At 49.4% G+C, this 16,086-nt stretch overlaps 2 protein-coding genes across 5 annotated transcripts; both read right to left on the bottom strand.

Annotated features, from left to right (window-relative positions):
- Window positions 1-1,040: 1,040 nt before the first annotated feature.
- Window positions 1,041-9,563, bottom strand: jade1 (jade family PHD finger 1). Of its 2 annotated transcripts, XM_086127727.1 has the most exons (11): window positions 9,431-9,563; window positions 8,191-8,327; window positions 7,627-7,706; window positions 7,401-7,468; window positions 6,569-6,911; window positions 5,653-5,864; window positions 5,384-5,551; window positions 5,171-5,287; window positions 4,463-5,080; window positions 3,229-3,346; window positions 1,041-2,618 (listed from the first exon to the last, which is right to left on the bottom strand). In XM_086127727.1, the coding sequence occupies exons 3-11, from the start codon at window positions 7,673-7,675 to the stop codon at window positions 1,723-1,725; spliced, it is 2,589 nt and encodes an 862-aa protein (XP_085983853.1). In that variant the 5' UTR covers window positions 7,676-7,706; window positions 8,191-8,327; window positions 9,431-9,563; the 3' UTR covers window positions 1,041-1,722. The 2 variants fall into 2 exon arrangements, with proteins under 2 accessions (XP_085983853.1, XP_085983852.1); XM_086127726.1 differs by lacking the exon at window positions 8,191-8,327 and having other exon boundaries at window positions 9,431-9,559.
- An 890-nt stretch (window positions 9,564-10,453) lies between these two features.
- Window positions 10,454-13,585, bottom strand: asmt2 (acetylserotonin O-methyltransferase 2). Of its 3 annotated transcripts, XM_086128203.1 has the most exons (9): window positions 13,405-13,585; window positions 13,214-13,296; window positions 12,815-12,995; window positions 12,550-12,679; window positions 12,407-12,475; window positions 12,222-12,340; window positions 11,740-11,877; window positions 11,383-11,505; window positions 10,454-11,310 (listed from the first exon to the last, which is right to left on the bottom strand). In XM_086128203.1, exons 2-9 carry the CDS (start codon window positions 13,292-13,294, stop codon window positions 11,099-11,101), a joined length of 1,053 nt encoding a protein of 350 aa, XP_085984329.1. In that variant the 5' UTR covers window positions 13,295-13,296; window positions 13,405-13,585; the 3' UTR covers window positions 10,454-11,098. The 3 variants fall into 3 exon arrangements, with proteins under 3 accessions (XP_085984329.1, XP_085984327.1, XP_085984328.1); XM_086128201.1 differs by having other exon boundaries at window positions 12,550-12,995; XM_086128202.1 differs by lacking the exon at window positions 13,405-13,585 and having other exon boundaries at window positions 12,550-12,995; window positions 13,214-13,349.
- Window positions 13,586-16,086: the final 2,501 nt, after the last annotated feature.

The following is a 16,086-nucleotide window of genomic DNA, read 5'->3' as shown; positions in this document are numbered from 1 at the left end:
ATCATACGGTTGGTGCCCGCTTCGGAGCGAAGGCATAAACCCTAAAAATCCTTTCCTATAATAAGAGCTGATTAATATTCAAAATATTTGTCGCAAAAAAAGGGGGGGGGGACAAACCCCACCCACCACTAAGAAAAGGAAATGTTTTTTTAAAAAATGGCCAATCTACGAGGTTGACGATTAAATGTTCAGTGTTGACGTTACATTCGATTTTTTTTAAAAAAGTCAAATTATGTTTAGTAATATTACGTAAAAATACAACTTCAGGATATATTTTATGACTCGGCTAAAACAAAGGCAGTCGATGAAAACAACTACTCAGTAAATTCAGTGCGAGTTAGAAGTCATTTTCAAGCAGCCACCCTCCCAAGATCGCGCCGCAATCATGAGCAACACACAAAACGGACCCGAACGTGAGCCAAACAGAAAAATGAACTCGATTCAAGACTCGGTTTGTAAAATAAAAATACAAAATAAAAAAGGGTATCAGTGCCTACCTTAGTGTGACACGGAGTCAGGGGCGCACCTTTGCAGCGGGGTCATCGCACCATCATGATTTGCGTCGCTCGCGCGAACAGTTTGAAAATGCCGCTCTTGGCGCTCCAGACTTTTGACAATATTTTGACAAAACATTCTTTGACTATGTCATCGCTGAGTTGCAGATGAAAGTTTGCAAACATGCCTCTCAACAGCTCTGATCGCAAGCTCCAATTGGAGACGGTTGACCGCTAACAACTTCCTGTGATGCAAGGTCACGGGCCAACATAGGTTGAACGTAGACTATTTTTTAAAATACTTTTGGGGGTGACAAAGATAGGATGCAGTGCACACACACCAACAGATTTCAAGGCCCCCCCTCCCCAAGTTATTTCAAATTGCACATTAGTACAGGTTCCACATGAAACCACGGCTAACAAGTGAAAAAAAAAGAATTAGGAAGGAATCGGTTTGAATCTCGGAGTCTTAAAAAGGCAGGCACAGATTCTTGTTGCCCCACCTCCGCCCCTTCTAAGACAAATAAAAACCAACAAAGCCACAAAAAACATCACTCCTCCGGAGATTTTTATTCCTCTTTCAGACTAAAGACAATCAAAGCAATCGAACTTTTTGCATAACAGTAGTACAGCAGCGGCCCAGGATTTTTGTTTTCTTCAGTGTAAAAATAACTCTGGCCGGCCCGTCGTAGTGCAAACTCTTCAAGTGAGGCACGTGGTGCGGGCGCTAGTTCAACGACACTCAAGTGCTAATGGCGAGCGTCTGCGTCACCGCCAACTCGTCTTAAATGCCAATCGTAAGAAAAGGTCGCTGCCGCTTCCTGCGTCGCGCCAAACAACTTGGGAACACTTTTCACAAACTTGTTGGCCGGTTTCAACCACGGAAACTTTCCGTGGGAATTGCTCAATTCAATTGAATTCCCATGGAAATGTTCCAATTTGGAGTATTTCCCATTCTTAACATCGCAAGAATGTTTTGGAACATTTGCACCCCTTCTGCAACTTTCAACACACGCACGCACGCACGCACAAAACAAAAAATAAATCACGAGAGCTTTGTGGTCCCTTGCGGGTCAGCGGCAGAACAAAAAGTGTCTCAAAATAAAGTCCAATATTTCCCAGTTTATATTACGCGTAAAAAATAAATATCAGCTCTACTCAGACATTTTTATCGGATTTGTCCAGAAAAATAAAAAGCTCGCGCCTATTTGTCTTTTTCCCTCCCGGGTCAGGATGCGAGGACGCCGCGGCGGATGATGTCGGAGCCGTAGCGGCGGCTGAGGGAGGCGTCGCCCCTGAGCCGGCGCGAGTGGCAGCGTTTCAAGCAGGGCTCCAGCACCTCGGCGCCGCCGTCCTCGTTCTCGGCCCCCGTGCGCAGCCTGGTCCTCGGGTGCTGGGGCCCCGGCGTCGGCGTGTTGGTGAGCGGCCGCAGCAATTGTTTGCGCTGCTCCGGCTCAGTTTTCTCGCTGCGCTTGGGGATGCGGAACTTGCCCCAGCCTTTCAGGGACCCGTTAGACACGCGGGGAACATCCGGCGGGGACTCTTTGACTCGACTGTGGTTGACGACCTCCGGGTTTGCCGAGCCGCTTCGAATTTCTTGGGCGTCCGATGATCGGATGTCCACCAGCCGGATGGAGACGGTTTTATCCAGGTGTTTGGAATGGAAGCGGGCTTTCTGGGATCCGGCGCAGGTCTCCGAAACGTCGGTCCACCGCTTCCTCTTCCGCTCCTCGTGCTCGGGTTGTTTTTCTTTCCGCCGTTCCGGGCCCGGGGCCTCCCTCCGCACGGTTTTCCCATGCGGTTTCACGCCGATACCTTCCTGAGAAGTTCCCTCCTGCTTCGGGGACTTCGCGTGCCGAAGCGAGAGGCTGTCATTCGGGCGGTTCGAGGTCTGGGGGTCCGAGCCGGACTCTTTGACCGGCGAGGATTTGGCGTCGAGGGTTTTGATGTCCTTCTTGGAAACCGGCGGCGAGTCGGAGAGTACTTTCCTTTCACGTGACTTGCCCTTGTCTGGCTTGGACCGCCGTTTGGTTTTGTGCGCCGGGTGGCTCCACGGGGTCCCGGTGTGAGAGTTCAGATGGTCCTCAGAAAAAAGTCGCTGTAGGTTCGTCTTGGACGGATTCCCTGGGGACAAAACGGCGGACAAAGCCTTGAACTTGCCGTTGATGGATCTACAAGGACGACTCAAATATTTGTTGGTAGCGACAAACGTTGCGGCTCATCTGTCTAAACCAGTGGTGGGCAAACTACGGCCCGCGGGCCGAATCCGGCCCGTTGGTCTTTTTAATCCGGCCCGCCGAAGGTCGGTCCACAATTAAGGTTCGATGTGAATGATTGCATTCATTTCAATTGGACTTGTAATGACAGGCATTTCACCGCCAGGTGGCGCATTGACTTGAAGTTGCAGAACACGGGGGGGGGCGGGGCAATCTTTTCGACCACCTAGTACCTCTGTATCGCTCTACTTCTACTGGTCTGATCACAACCCATCTGCAGCGATGCACAGGCTAAAATAGGTCATCAACAACACTTTTGTCATTTAAAAAAAAGTATATTAATACAGTACGTTCATGCTTTTGTTCTGTTGATGTTTGATATGGACCGTCAACAAATGCAGTTTATTTTTTAATGTACCATAGCTCGTGCTGACCTGGCCCTTCTGTCAAATTTTAAAAGTCAATGCGGCCCCCCGAGCCAAAAAGTTTGCCCACCCCTGGCCTAAACGGTGACTCACCAGTGAGCAGCTCTTGGTCGATGAGCCGGATTTGGTGCTGGAAGATCTGCTCCTGGACTCGCCACAGGGACCGCTTCATCTTTTCCCGCCGGGTCACCATGTAGGTCAGGTTACGGACCTAAAGGGGAGGCAGCGGGAGGTCAAAGTTAAACGCTGCGGTGTACTTGTTGCTCTGTCGTCTTGCCAAAACTGAGGAGGACCAGACATTGGGGTTCCTGCTCGCAAGGGAAACTTCCCCGATGGACGACGAGCGCTACGCTCTGCGGTATTCATCTCGGACCGCGACCAATGATCCTTTCGTGCTCTCGGGGTCATCAACCCTCAATCAGTCATCTCTCCAAAGGATGGAAATCCTTTCTAGTGGTGCCTTTTCACTCCCCCTGAAGACTTTTAGCCTTTTCTACTGCCTTAGTCCAGAACACTCTTCTGGGGGGGGGGGGGGAGTCACTCACCCTCTTCCAGTGGTTATTGATACATTCCGGAAGACCCCAACTCATGGTCTTGCACCCATTCCCGGGGGTCACCGACTCTGAAGGAGTCCTACCCACTTCGGTGGTCACCTAATCCTCTGCTCTAGTCCTTTACCCTCCCCCGAGGAATCATACCGATAGCCTTTCACCCTTTCCAAGGATCGGCGACTCTCTTCAGCGTACCCCACTCTGTCCAGAGGAAGCCTCCGCTCTGGTTTTGGGCACCGACCAATGGTCTTCCCAACCTTCTGAGGAGAATTATGGTTGAACTGCCCTCCAAGCCCTAGCACCGTTTCCAAACCCTCTCCAAGGGATCCTGGAGCCGCCTTCGCCAGATTCCTGTCCTTCACTCTCTGCCCAACCAACCACCCGCCACCGCCAAAGATGAGCAAGCTTCTGCAAAGGAACCTCCTCCTCCTCGTTTGTCACATGCTCTTCCACGGTTTAGACTCGAAAGGGTTTAAGACCGTGGAAGACCCTCGAGAGTCTCGAGGGACCCCACTTCCCCCACAGCCGCGTTTCCCGACCTTTATGGAGCCCAGCCCAACCCTCCGATCGCTTTTCACCCCGACTCGTCGTCGCAAACCCTCTGAAGGAGACCTCCCGGTCACTCATCCTCTCTTGTGCCCCCCCAGATAACAGCCAACGCCAAGTGTCTTTCAACCTCTCGAAGGCTGACCGCCACTTCTGTCCACGGGGTCCCGATCCTCTCCGGTGGCGGGCGACCCTCTCCATTGATCTTTCACCCTCGCCGGGTCACCTACCCTCTCCAAATCTTGGCGGAGATGGGTGAAGAGCTGCAGGCGTCTCAGCAGCACCTCGTGCTCGCGTCGGGCCAGGCTGTCCTCCTCGTCCTTCTTGGGCGTGAGCAGCGGCTGGTTGAAGTTGGCTTTGCGCTTCAGCTTCCAGTACTGGTAGAGGAAGTCCAGCGTCTCCGGCGCCATCTTGAGGTGGCGGCCCACCTCCTCGGCGTCCACGAATTGGTAGAAGACCTCCTCCATCTCTTGCAGCTTCATCTTTCGGAGGTTGACGCGATGATCCTGCGGGTCGCGTTGGCGGACGAGGCATAAAGACGACGGCGACGAGGAGGAGGTGGAAGCGGCGGCGGCGGCGGGCGGGGGCGGGGCTGCGGCGGAGTCCTCTTCCTCGTCCCCCCGGACCCTCCCGCGCCGTTTGCCCTTCTTGCTTCCGGCGCTCTCCTCCTTCTCCCCTTCGCCGTCTGAGTCTCGCTCCCTGAGGTCGCCGCCCTCCAGGCCCGAATGCTTGGGGCAGTAGGACTTGAACTTGACCTCGTCGTCCTGGGTGAGGAGGGTGGTCATCTCCAGACCGGCGTGGAGGCCGCACGTCACGTGAAAGGCGACGCGGCAGTTTTTGGCAGAGCACTGCGGGCGGGAGAGAAAACAAGCGTGGGGATGGCCGCCGCGGAAATCTTTTGGAGCGAATTGAATTGGCGCACTCTTGCGCCGACCCACCTGGATGCAGGCTCCCGTTTTGTCTTTACACAGGCAGCAGTTGAGCGCCCACCTGTTGCTGGGAATGTGCGACACGTTGGTGATGGGCTCCATCTTTTCCGGGTTCCCGATGCTCACCTGCGAGAAAACCGCAGCGAGCGCTCAAAGCAAACGGCGATCGGCAAAGATTCCCCCCCCCCCCCCCCCCCGAGCGAGCCGCGACCGAGGGCTCACCTCTGGGATCCACAAGGCACAGCTGACGTGGACCCACTTGGTTCCACTGCGGGTGGGCTTCATGGCGCCGCCCTTCTTGGGGCACAGCTGGCACTTTGGCAGGATCCCCAAGGCGCAGATCCGACAGAGCCAACTGCCCTTGGGCACCTTCTGGATGCCGTAACACGCCTGAAGACATCGCCGGCGGGGAACAAAACCCAACTCAACTTATACGGACAGTCAAGTACCAGATGCGGGAGTATGAAATGCCAGATTCCGCAAATGCTGACCTGGTGGACGCAGATGTTGCACTTGTCGCAGAACACCATCTCGTTGTTGTCCTCGCCGTCGGGCGATTGGCACACGTCGCACACCACGTCCTCGTCGTACTCGATGCCCAGGCCCTCCTGCGTCTCGGTGGCGTGCGTCATGTTGTCGTGGCAGCGACGCTCAAACTCCTCCAAGGCACGCTCCATGGCAAACTCGTCCAACGGCGGGAGGGCTGCGGACATTTAGGAGACATTTAAGGAAAGCCCAATGCGCCAACGGAATTTCCGATTATCCGGTGGAAACGGCGATGAATGAAGTGCAACGCAGTAAATCTTAATTGACTTGCGCTTTTTCGCAACAGCGTTCAGCTGTAACAAAGCGCATTACAGAGCAATGAACATCAAAGTACACAAGGGAAGGTGCTGGGCGGGGCTTGTGAAGATGCCCGGCCAATCAGCTCACGGGGTAAATCCACTGTCATTGGTCAACATGGCGCCAGGAACCAATCAGACGCCTTGTTGTATATACGGTACAGTTTGTTTTCACAATGGTCCCGAGTTTTGACTTTTAAAATCTGCACAATAAATGTCCTCAAAAATTACCTGACAGTAGATCTTTTGGGGGGTTTTTTGTTTTGTTTAAACGTCATCAATTTAGCTTTGCTAAAACGATCATGCTACCTTAATTTGGGGGACTATGAGCCACTACTTTTTTTTTTTTGCCCCAAACTTTGACCCCTATGACTTTTGATGCCACGCCGTTTATTTTTGGATGGTTACTGACGAGCATATCAAGGGAGTGATCAAAGTGTCCGAGTCTAGCGCGAAAACTGGAGAGTGCCTTCCAAGTGGGCTCCTTTCTTGTTTTAAGCAATGTGAAACTTCACCTTGACTCGTGCGACGCACGTCCGGGTCACTGGCGACCGTGCGGACTCACCCAACTTGGCAAACTCCTGGTTGGCAACCTGCAGCCAGGTGACGTCTTCCTCGTTGAGGTCGTAGCGACACGTGCCCTCGGCCAGGGTGCGGATGTCCACGTAGCCCAGGGCCTGGGCGGCCGACGTGCGGATCAGCTTCTTGGGCCGGACGAACGTGACCTCCTTGCCGCCGTCGGCCAGCGGGCGGGCCGCCGGCTGCGGGATGGACTGCGGGCTGACGGGCACCTGCACGCCCTTTTCCCACTCCTGCCGCCACGGGTCGGCCAGGACGTAGAAGTCCTCCGGGTTGAGCTGGTACGAGTCGTGCACCTTCATGGCCGTGATCAGATCCGTCCTGAAGACCTGAAGCCAGCGGGAAGCATGTCAAATCGATGCTCCCCCCTCTGCTCCCTTCTCTCTCTTTTTACATATATTGTGTTGGAATTGACAGTACAACAGACGATTTTAATTCTATCATTTTTTTTCCCCCACTGATTTTTTTTCTTCAATTTCACATTTTTATTTAAATAAAACAGGCGCAAAAGTATCTTCCTGTAATTATTTGTTAATATTCGTTTATTTTGAAAATAAATTTCACAAGCAGGAACACGGAAAATAAATGATTCTCATTCATCTTTTTAATTTAAAAATAAAAATATTTTTAAAAATAATTTTAACGTGTATATTTTGTCGAAGTTTTGCCTTCCATTCTACATCATTTTTCATTAAGAGCTGCCGCCCGACCGCAGGGGGTTGGGTCACTTGTCTCCGCAGTCTCCAGTTCAATAACAGCCAAATGTGAATGTCTTCTCATTTATGACAGTCGTGTTGATTGTGTCAACAGTGACGTACCTCAGAAGGTTTCTGCCTGCTTCCTCTTCTGGCCTGAGACGAATGCTGCGACCAGCAGGTGGAATTGCCTGGACAGGAAATTATTGGGAGTCAATCATTTCAACTTTATAGGAGGGGCGTGACCTCCTCCGCAATGGGTGTTTGGGTTCAGCACCGACAATGAGTTATCCCTCCGCCCTCTCTCTCAAAAAAAAAAACAAAAAAAAAACATCTTTTTTACACTTACTGGCATCGTCGGAGTCGTCGCTACTGCTGGGGTGTCGACTTCTCTTCATGGTGGCGAGTCAGAGGAGCACCAGCTTCACGCTGGGGACAAAGGAGAGCATCGTCAGGTTGAAAGGACCACCGGTTCAAATTCATATTTCGCCAACCTCGAAATCATCATGGCAACATTTCCAAACCCTTTTATGAAAGTGTCGTACTCCACAGTATCACGCAAACATTTTTAAAAATATTTACATATATTGTTAAAAATAATCCTGGTTCTGAGTAGTGTGTCTAATTGTTATTGTAATGTTGCTCTCGTACGACGTGCGCATGAAAACTCCTGACTCTGGTATGGTTTAAATTTGGAGCGAAAAAATAATAATTTTGGATTTTGACCCAAATTTAAGCTCTTTTCAAACGTCAAGAGATTGTTGTAGCCTTCTAATTGTTTGTCCACACCTGGAAGCTGAATAGCATCACACTTATAAATATTTTGTGAGGCTGCCACTCATGATTTTACAAATCGAATAGGCTGTCAGCAACTTTTTTGTGCCCCGAAGAGACAGCAAAGTAGATTATTTACCAGGCCTCGCGACTTCCTCGGCGCACACATGCGCGGACTGTGTCGTTGGGGGTGACATAGTTCAAGCTCTGCTGCAGCTGTGCCGTTAGCTGGTAAACAAACGCGTCCCCTGAGGCTGTGAGCGAAGGAATCGCTCGCTGTGTACAAGACGACATTTTGCCTCGCATCACACACGACGAAAAAAATAATACGATTACAAATGATCAACGTGAGCCTCGCGATGCCACATCTATCCAACTAACATTTCAGGGAAATGACGTTCCCGGTAACGACAACAACTACAGCCAATGCGGAGCAACCGGGGGGGGCGAGGTTAGCAACGCTGAAATCGTAAACAGCAACATTAAGCAAGTTTCAAGATATATCGGGTGGTAATATCCTGTCGAATTATGTACGGTAAAAAAAAAACTCAGCTAGGTGGCTAAGCTAAGAGTGGGCTCAGACATGTCGTGTGACGCCGTAACTTTGTTGCAGACCAAGTGCAAAAACTAGCAGTTAGTTTTAAAATTCCCCGTGTACGATAACCTTTGTGGGTCTTTAGTCGTTCAGGAAAAAAGGCTGCTTTGACAAGCTTGGGCGTTGAGCTGTTACGATTAGCCATAACGCTAACAGTGTCGTTCCAAAACATGAGGGCCCACACACCAACCGGCGCCTCGAGTGGAATATTTTGGATGCTTTTTTTCCTCCAATTTTACACCCCTTTCATGCTATTTAATCAGCAACGATGGGCGTTGAGTAGACCCTTTCGCTCTAAAACCATCCGCCTCACGAGTAATTATTTTTCCAAATCATTTGGAAGAGGGCCGCGGTTCTCGACGTTATGAAGTCGTCGCAGCCCGTGCTAACCCCGAGGCAGGTTGCTACGTTTGTTACCGTGGAGCGCCGTTAGCACCATTGAGCTAATGTTGCTATTTCGGCACCTCCTTATACAAATATGATTCATTTTCTTTTCTGTCAAGATGCGCCTAGACCGCCTCGGATTCGTCAGTAGATATCCGCTAAGGACGCTAAAATGGAGGTTGTGGTGAACGTGCGGCTAACGGGTCGTGAATGTTCACCAGCTGGGCACAATGTGGCGCACACGCACCAAAGCGAGCCACTGGTCGAGGTTAATCTTTGGCGCCATTTTAAAATGACGACGTCGCGTTCTCCCAATGGAAGTGGCCTCCGCCTCGCCTCAAAAAGTCTCTCGCCGCCCGCGCGCGGCCAAGTGTAGCCCAAACGTGTGGACGGTACATACGGTGCACGCCGGGACGCTGCAAGCCGCCGTTTTTCTTGGAGGTGAGGCGCAGTTCGGGCCCGGAGTTCCGCTTGACCCGCATTCCACATACACAAACAGCGAGATAAGGCGAGAGAGGGGAGGGAAGGCAAGGCAAGGTGGGGGCCATCGGGGGGCGGGACCCGGCCGGGAGGATGCAACCCTGCTCGGCTGCACTTCTGAGCTTTGGCCGCTGGAGGACAGCAACGCCCGCTCCGTTCAATTGATAAATAATCCCTACACAAATAATTGATACCCATAGTTTGAGTGAAAAACCTTCACGTTAACGCTGCGCTTGTTACAAAATGTTATTATTATATGCTTTTTGTCGCATCACCCAACAATCTGTCAATCACTCACGTTGAGGGCAAGGTTAAGTCATATTGTCTCTTAAAAGCACAGCGCAACAAATACTATATACATTTTTTTATTTTTTTTTATTGTTTTGACCACCTAGCAAACATCACTACACCGTGTAATGTATTTCTCGTTCGACGCCGCAAACAAGAACTTGTTTGCAAATTGGGGGAGAAAAAAATGACGTCAGGGCATTTGGCTCTGAGCTTCGTCTCTTAAAGGCACAGAACACCAATTATTTATCCCTCGCTTTTTGTGTCTTTCGTCTCTGTATTTTTCAATCTTTGTCCACTTATCACTTGTTGTTATCACCTAAACCTACACCACTGCATTCCATTTCTCACAAAAAAGTGGAATTACTGCTTTTATTGTCCAAAGTGGGAAAATGATGATGGGAGTCGGCCAATAAGAGCGCTTGTCTCTGAAATAAACGCTGCACCTGTTTTACAGTATTTTGATATTTTAGTATTTCTACTCTTCCACCATTTCAACTATGGTGACAAGATCAGTCAATGTTTAACATTTCATTACTTGGAATTGTGAATAATTGCTGCTTGAAATGAGCACGTTGGCAACACAAAGACGTGATGGTATCGTCATGCTTTGTCACTGTATTTCTTTTAGAGTCAATGGAGGCCATACATACAATAATGGTCGCAAATTGCTTTATTACGACTTCTCAACTAATTAAGTAAAATAATAACGAGAACAACATCGCGTGGGGCAAAAATACCAATTTTTACCAAAAGTTGGGGGGAAATCTAGAATGGTACTTTACTACACAGTACCTCAAAGAGCTCAGTCCCACTCACCGTCAACTATCATCTCTACAAATTAAGAAAATATCAAAAAGCATATTACCTAAAAGTGAAGGGGGATAAGGAGAAGCATATTCTAAGGGTCTGTGTTCCGCAAGTTTATTTTTTACCAAAATAGTAGGGCAAAACCGCACAGCACTGTGGTAATAAAATATACTACAACGTACTGCACTTCACTGGGCTCAGTTGCTCTCACAAAAAAAAAAAAAAAAAAATTCCCACTCACCATAAATATCTGAACATGAATCAGCGGGGGGTTTTTTCAATGACCTTCTGTACGTACAATTCATCGCTGGGGCACTCATGCAAAAGGTACTTTATGCAACATACCGGTAATTCATCATAGCCAAATAATAAAGTCATGACACTTTTAGATCATCGCACGCCATGATGTAACTTGGTGTATAATCTGCATTTATCCTTAGGGAACAGCTAAATCCCGAATGGTGCTCCTTCAACCAAGTCTCCTGCGTTCTTATCTGAGAGCCAAGATGGCGTCGTAGTATTTCCCCGTGCGACACAGCTGCACGTCGCGGAAGCCGCTCTCTCGGAGCATCCTGGTGTACTTGGAAGGCGGATGCTCGCGGCCTTCCGTCTGCACCAGCATGTTGAGCGAGGAGAGCTGCGCGTGGACGGGGCCACGTCGGCTCTCCAGCAGCGTGGCCTCCACCAGCAGCACGCCGCCGCCTGATGCAAAAAAAAAAAAAAAAACGTCATGAGAATCGTGACATGACACGACGTGATCTGATCAGGGCTCACCTGGTTTGCAGACGTCACAGATCCTCTTGAGAAGCGTCAGACCTTTTTCCTCCGGCCAGTCATGGAGGATGCGAGCCAGGACGTATAAATCTGCGGGAGGCAGTTCGCCGTTGAAAAAATCTCCTGGAGGGGGGCGAGAGGTAGAAATGCATTTTATAATTCGTACAGCGCGGCAATATGATGTGTAAAATAAATGCATCACATGGTCAGGAGCGTTCATCCAGTTTGGTGAACACGTCAGTGTCTCAAAAATCCAGAAGGGGGTGCTGTTTTACTTTCAAAAGACTGATTGATAATGTTTAATACTGTAGGTGGCAGCACACTTGCGATTGGCAGGGGAAAAAAAGGATTGACTACCGCTCTGGAATGTCAAAGTGTCGTTTTCCAGCATGAAGTGCTTGGTGGCCTTTTCCACAACCGTGGGCAGGTCAAACACGGTGACAGAGGACGAGGGGTAGGCCTTAACCATCTCACGGGCCAGCGCACCGCTACAGCCTGCGAGTTAAAGACGAGCAAGGCAACGAGTTAGCCGCAATGTCACAGATATGAAAACGACGTGGATTTTTAACATCGCATCCATGTATGTCTTGCGTTATTGGCCGTCTACATGTTTTGCTCCGCTGTTTGTGTTCAAATAGCCGTTGCCTTAAGGGTTAGCTTGTCAAATGATACTCATTCGTCACATGTTAGCACAAAGTTAGCAAAGGCAATTTTTAAGACAACGTTGTTTGTTTCTTTTAACGACACAAGTCATTCTCTTTTGTATTGCGTTTGGTTTGGGGGGAAAGTTGACAGTTAATTGTTGCATAGCGCCAACCAGTGGCCAAACGTCTTCCTACCTCCGAGGTCAACGATGTTCTGGAAGCCGGCGAGGTCGAACGCCGTCACCGCGTCGTGTCCGTCCAGCACCCAGGAGGAGTTCATCAAACTCATAAATTTCAGCATCTTCTCCTCGGTACTTCCCCAAAAGTGAGAATTTGCGTCAAAACCGAACAATTCCCAACATTCTCCTGCAGAGACCCACCTGTAGATGGCTCGGAAGAGCTCCTTGTGCGGGATCCCGAACGTCTTCTCATACTGGTTCTTGCCTTCCCTGTGAAGAGAAGCAGGATGCAGTCAACAAAATAACATTAAAAATGCTTTTAACGCGTCGGCCTTCACACGGACCTGACGGCGTCCGCCAAGTTGTTCCACAGCGGGTAGGTGGTCTCCGACCTGTAGATCGCCAGATCGTGCAGCGACTTGGCGCCACCTTTGGCCAAGTACACGCTGGCCACTTCGGTGCTGCTGTAAAGAGCTCGGGTGGGAGAAAGGACAGAAAAGAAAATATCAGATCGGTAAGGTCCTTTATCGAGTGAAAGAGCAGCTCTTGGAGAAAGACGGTTGCTGTGCTCGCGGAAGGTCGCGCCGGCGGTTAATGATCGGCGGTCACCGGTGCCGTCCTGCGGTTGCGTCTCCACGCCGAGTATCTCGATGCCCACCAGGGCGTCCAGCAGTCGCTCGGTTCCGTCCGCGCTGGCGCGCAGGGCCCGCGCCACCTGCCGGGCGCTCAGGGCACGCGGCGACGTCGACAGGAGGTCGAAAACGCCCAGCTCGCAGCCGGAGAAGATCACCTGAACAACCAAACGCGTGCACCATTTCCCCAAACGTGAGAGCAGAGCGAACGGGATTTGTCAAGCGAGATCAACAACGTTTGCATTTGAAGCCATTTCAATGGCATTTCTGACATCCAATACAATACAATGACCCGACTTGCGCTCAGCCACGCTTATGACAGTCAACTGGAACAAATTTGCTCCGAGAAGACACAGCATTAAAATACTCGACTTACCATTGACACCCTGAAGCCGTTCAAGTACTCGAGTAGTTTAAACGGATAGTCCATCTCACTCTGCGAAAGATTCTCGGACATGGCTGCGTTTCACAAAAAAAAAAAAAAAGGACAAAAAGATGAAAGGGGGGGTCAATCACAAAATCTTCCCAAGCTAAAATGTGCTTTGGGCTCCGTGAAGGCGTCCCTACCCGGTCAGACGGCGGTCGCTCAAAGGGCACCAAGGAGGAGGAGGAGCGGCTGGCTGGCTTTCTGTAGCATTCAGTTTCACGAATGGCCTTTATAAGCGCGTCCTTCCCATTTAAATGACATTTAGATTACGAAGAAGCGCGTGAATTCCGAGGCAGCCATCATCCGAGCCGCGTCTGTTACAGCACCACCTTGCGGAGTTCTCGTGCACTTTGTCCCCCCCCACGCTGCAACTCCTGTCGCGGCGGTAAACTGACCACACGGTCAAGCTAGTGTGCCGTCAACGTTTTAAAACACCATTTGTTTAATCAAACTTTGTGTACTTTTTCCATTTTATTAGAATTTTTTACTTTACATTTGACTGCTCATGTTTGCTCATTACCTACAGTCAGCAATGTTTAACCTGTTGGGAGGGGACAAATTGAGCTTAAATTAAACTCGTTAGCGTGTTCATGAAAAACAATGACCAAACAGCAAGGCATGGCGCAGGAAGTGGGGGGGGGGGGGGGGGGAATGTGACGCCATACAAGTCCTAATTTTATTTTATACTCATTCATCATGCCATTTCATCCTTTTGGTTCAGGAGACAACTCGGCCAGAAAAGCCTTTCGCTTTGGCCGTACGTCAGCCCGAGGCAAGGCACTTTGTGGGCCAAAAGATGAGAGCGCGAGGCATGCTGGGAAGCCCTCGCTGCCCCACATCTCTGAGAAACAACGAGCCGAGTGAGACGTTAATAATGTCGGACGTTTTGTCCCCCCCATCCTTTCTGTGCGGAATGCCAGTCGTAGGCAGCAACGTCGTCATGTTCCGCGTTGTAAAGAAGAAAAAAAATATCAAACGACAGCACCCACGTCTACTGGTCTCTATTATGGGTATTTATTATTTGTATGAATTATTGCTGTGGAATAGTATTTTATAAATCGCAAGACAGAAGGGAAAAATGAGATGTGAAACCACAAACTTGTGTTCACGCTTTTTGCAGGGATGGCAATTTTCCGCGGATACGTGGAAATCCGCCGTTTTATTTCTTAAATTGATCATTTTTGTGAATCGTCTAAATCCGTTGAGAAAATTTTAGGGGGGGGGTCGGTCAGGTACCTTATCATCAAGTTTTCACGAGCTCTCCCGATCAGTCTTTCCATCTTCCGATTGTAAACAGCCCCGCGATTGGACGTGTATAATGTCTTACTTGTTGTGATTGGTCGCCCCGTCCAGGCCACGCCCCTTTCCGCTTTTTTCATCACTAGCCATTGCCATCCCTGTTTTTGGGGGGTGTGAAATATAAACGTGTTTAACAGCTTGATTCAAACAAGACATGAAGACGGCAATCATCGCGGTTAGCATAATCCGAGGTCTCGGGCTCGATTCCGGGAGGCTGGGTGGAGTTTGCGTGTGGTAGAGGCTACCCAAGTGAGGAGAAAGTGTTCCAAGTGTGCTGTGATAAATAATACACGGACGCGAGGTTAACAAGGCAGTTTGAAGAATAAACCGATGCTCACACCTTAACGCCAATCACGCACAAGTAACATTGCTATACTAAACACGGTTTATAGACTCTTTTGAATAGGTGGAATCTCACATCTTAAAATAAGACCTGAGGGATGTGTGAATCATTAGTCATTCAATAATCAATTATTCACAGAAGCAGAATGTTTGTTCAGACACATGTCTCCTGCACTACCGGCATCCCATTTCCCATCCCACTTTCCAAACAACTTTAACAATCTTTGAAACCTGAACGCGCACCTCTGACCTTGCTGATCCTGCGCATGGGCCTTTTTCCTGCCAAGGCGGCGGACTTTCAGGAAAGCTCGGCACTCACTTACGGACAAGGTAAAACAAACTTGAAAACACCTCGGCCGGGCTTCAATTCCCACTCGGAGGCGAAATGATTTCCAGGAATTCTTTGTGACACTTTAGGATGCCAGTGAGTCACATTCCAAGCGCAGCGCTCCGGGCTAAGTGTGTTCCGTGGTTTAAAAAAAATAAAAAAATACTCGGCTTCATGAACTCTTTCGGAACCCGCTCTGTGTATTTCACAATTCCAGTCTTCAAAGTTACAGGGAGCCGTTTCGGGAAGGAATAAAAGACAAATCCCCGCATGTGGCAAGAACGAAACAATCACCAAACTCCTTTAAAAGCTCCAAAGTTTCACTGATAAAACGAAAATTCTAAAAACAACCCAAATTGTGCAAGTCAAAATAAGAATCCCGTCAAAGCACCCAAAGTTGACCTCAACAAAATACTAAACCGCTAACGGTGCGCATGTTAAAATTTAAATACACTCAATCCTCTAAAGTTTAGGGGTCGGCAAACCAAAATGTTGAAAGAGCCTTATATAAGCCTTGCAATGAAGGCAACACATGGAGTATGTATCTCTACAAGTTATATTAAGAATAAGAAAACCTTTATTCGTCTCGCAATGGAGAAATTCCCAATTTACATCAACAAAGTTATGAAAGGAATGTAGAAGAACAAAATGTTTAGGAGCTGCCATAAAGGCAGCCACTCTCGCAGCGCCATCTTGAAGTCAAACGTTTTGGAAAAAGCTCCAGGGAGCCACTAGGGCGGCGCTAAAGAGACACCTGCTGCTCCAGAGCCACGGGTTGCCGAACCCCGCCCTAAACATCGGTCCGATAAAAATAAAAACCTGAAAAAAAGACCCAAAGTTGTTCAGATGTAGA

This window comes from Hippocampus guttulatus, chromosome 13 (assembly GCF_054856545.1).
Source record: "Hippocampus guttulatus isolate MCC_2025c chromosome 13, RoL_Hgut_1.0, whole genome shotgun sequence".
Lineage (NCBI taxonomy): Eukaryota > Metazoa > Chordata > Actinopteri > Syngnathiformes > Syngnathidae > Hippocampus > Hippocampus guttulatus.
The sequence above is the reverse complement of the archived record's forward strand: the minus strand, read 5'-3'. Positions and strand labels throughout refer to the sequence as shown.

What these genes read in the sequence shown, in the direction of transcription:
- jade1 (XM_086127727.1), bottom strand. Translation starts at nt 7,675, where the DNA reads ATGAAGAGAAGTCGACACCCCAGCAGTAGCGACGACTCCGACGATGCC. An exon ending in CCAGGAGTTTGCCAAGTTGG is followed by an intron (nt 5,865 to 6,568) that starts GTGAGTCCGCAC and finishes AAATGTCCGCAG; the next exon opens with CCCTCCCGCCGTTGGACGAG. An exon ending in GTGCCTTGTGGATCCCAGAG is followed by an intron (nt 5,288 to 5,383) that starts GTGAGCCCTCGG and finishes GTTTTCTCGCAG; the next exon opens with GTGAGCATCGGGAACCCGGA.
- asmt2 (XM_086128201.1), bottom strand. Translation starts at nt 13,294, where the DNA reads ATGTCCGAGAATCTTTCGCAGAGTGAGATGGACTATCCGTTTAAACTA. An exon ending in AACTTGGCGGACGCCGTCAG is followed by an intron (nt 12,476 to 12,549) that starts GTCCGTGTGAAG and finishes TTCTCTTCACAG; the next exon opens with GGAAGGCAAGAACCAGTATG. An exon ending in CTGTGACGTCTGCAAACCAG is followed by an intron (nt 11,311 to 11,382) that starts GTGAGCCCTGAT and finishes TTTTTGCATCAG; the next exon opens with GCGGCGGCGTGCTGCTGGTG.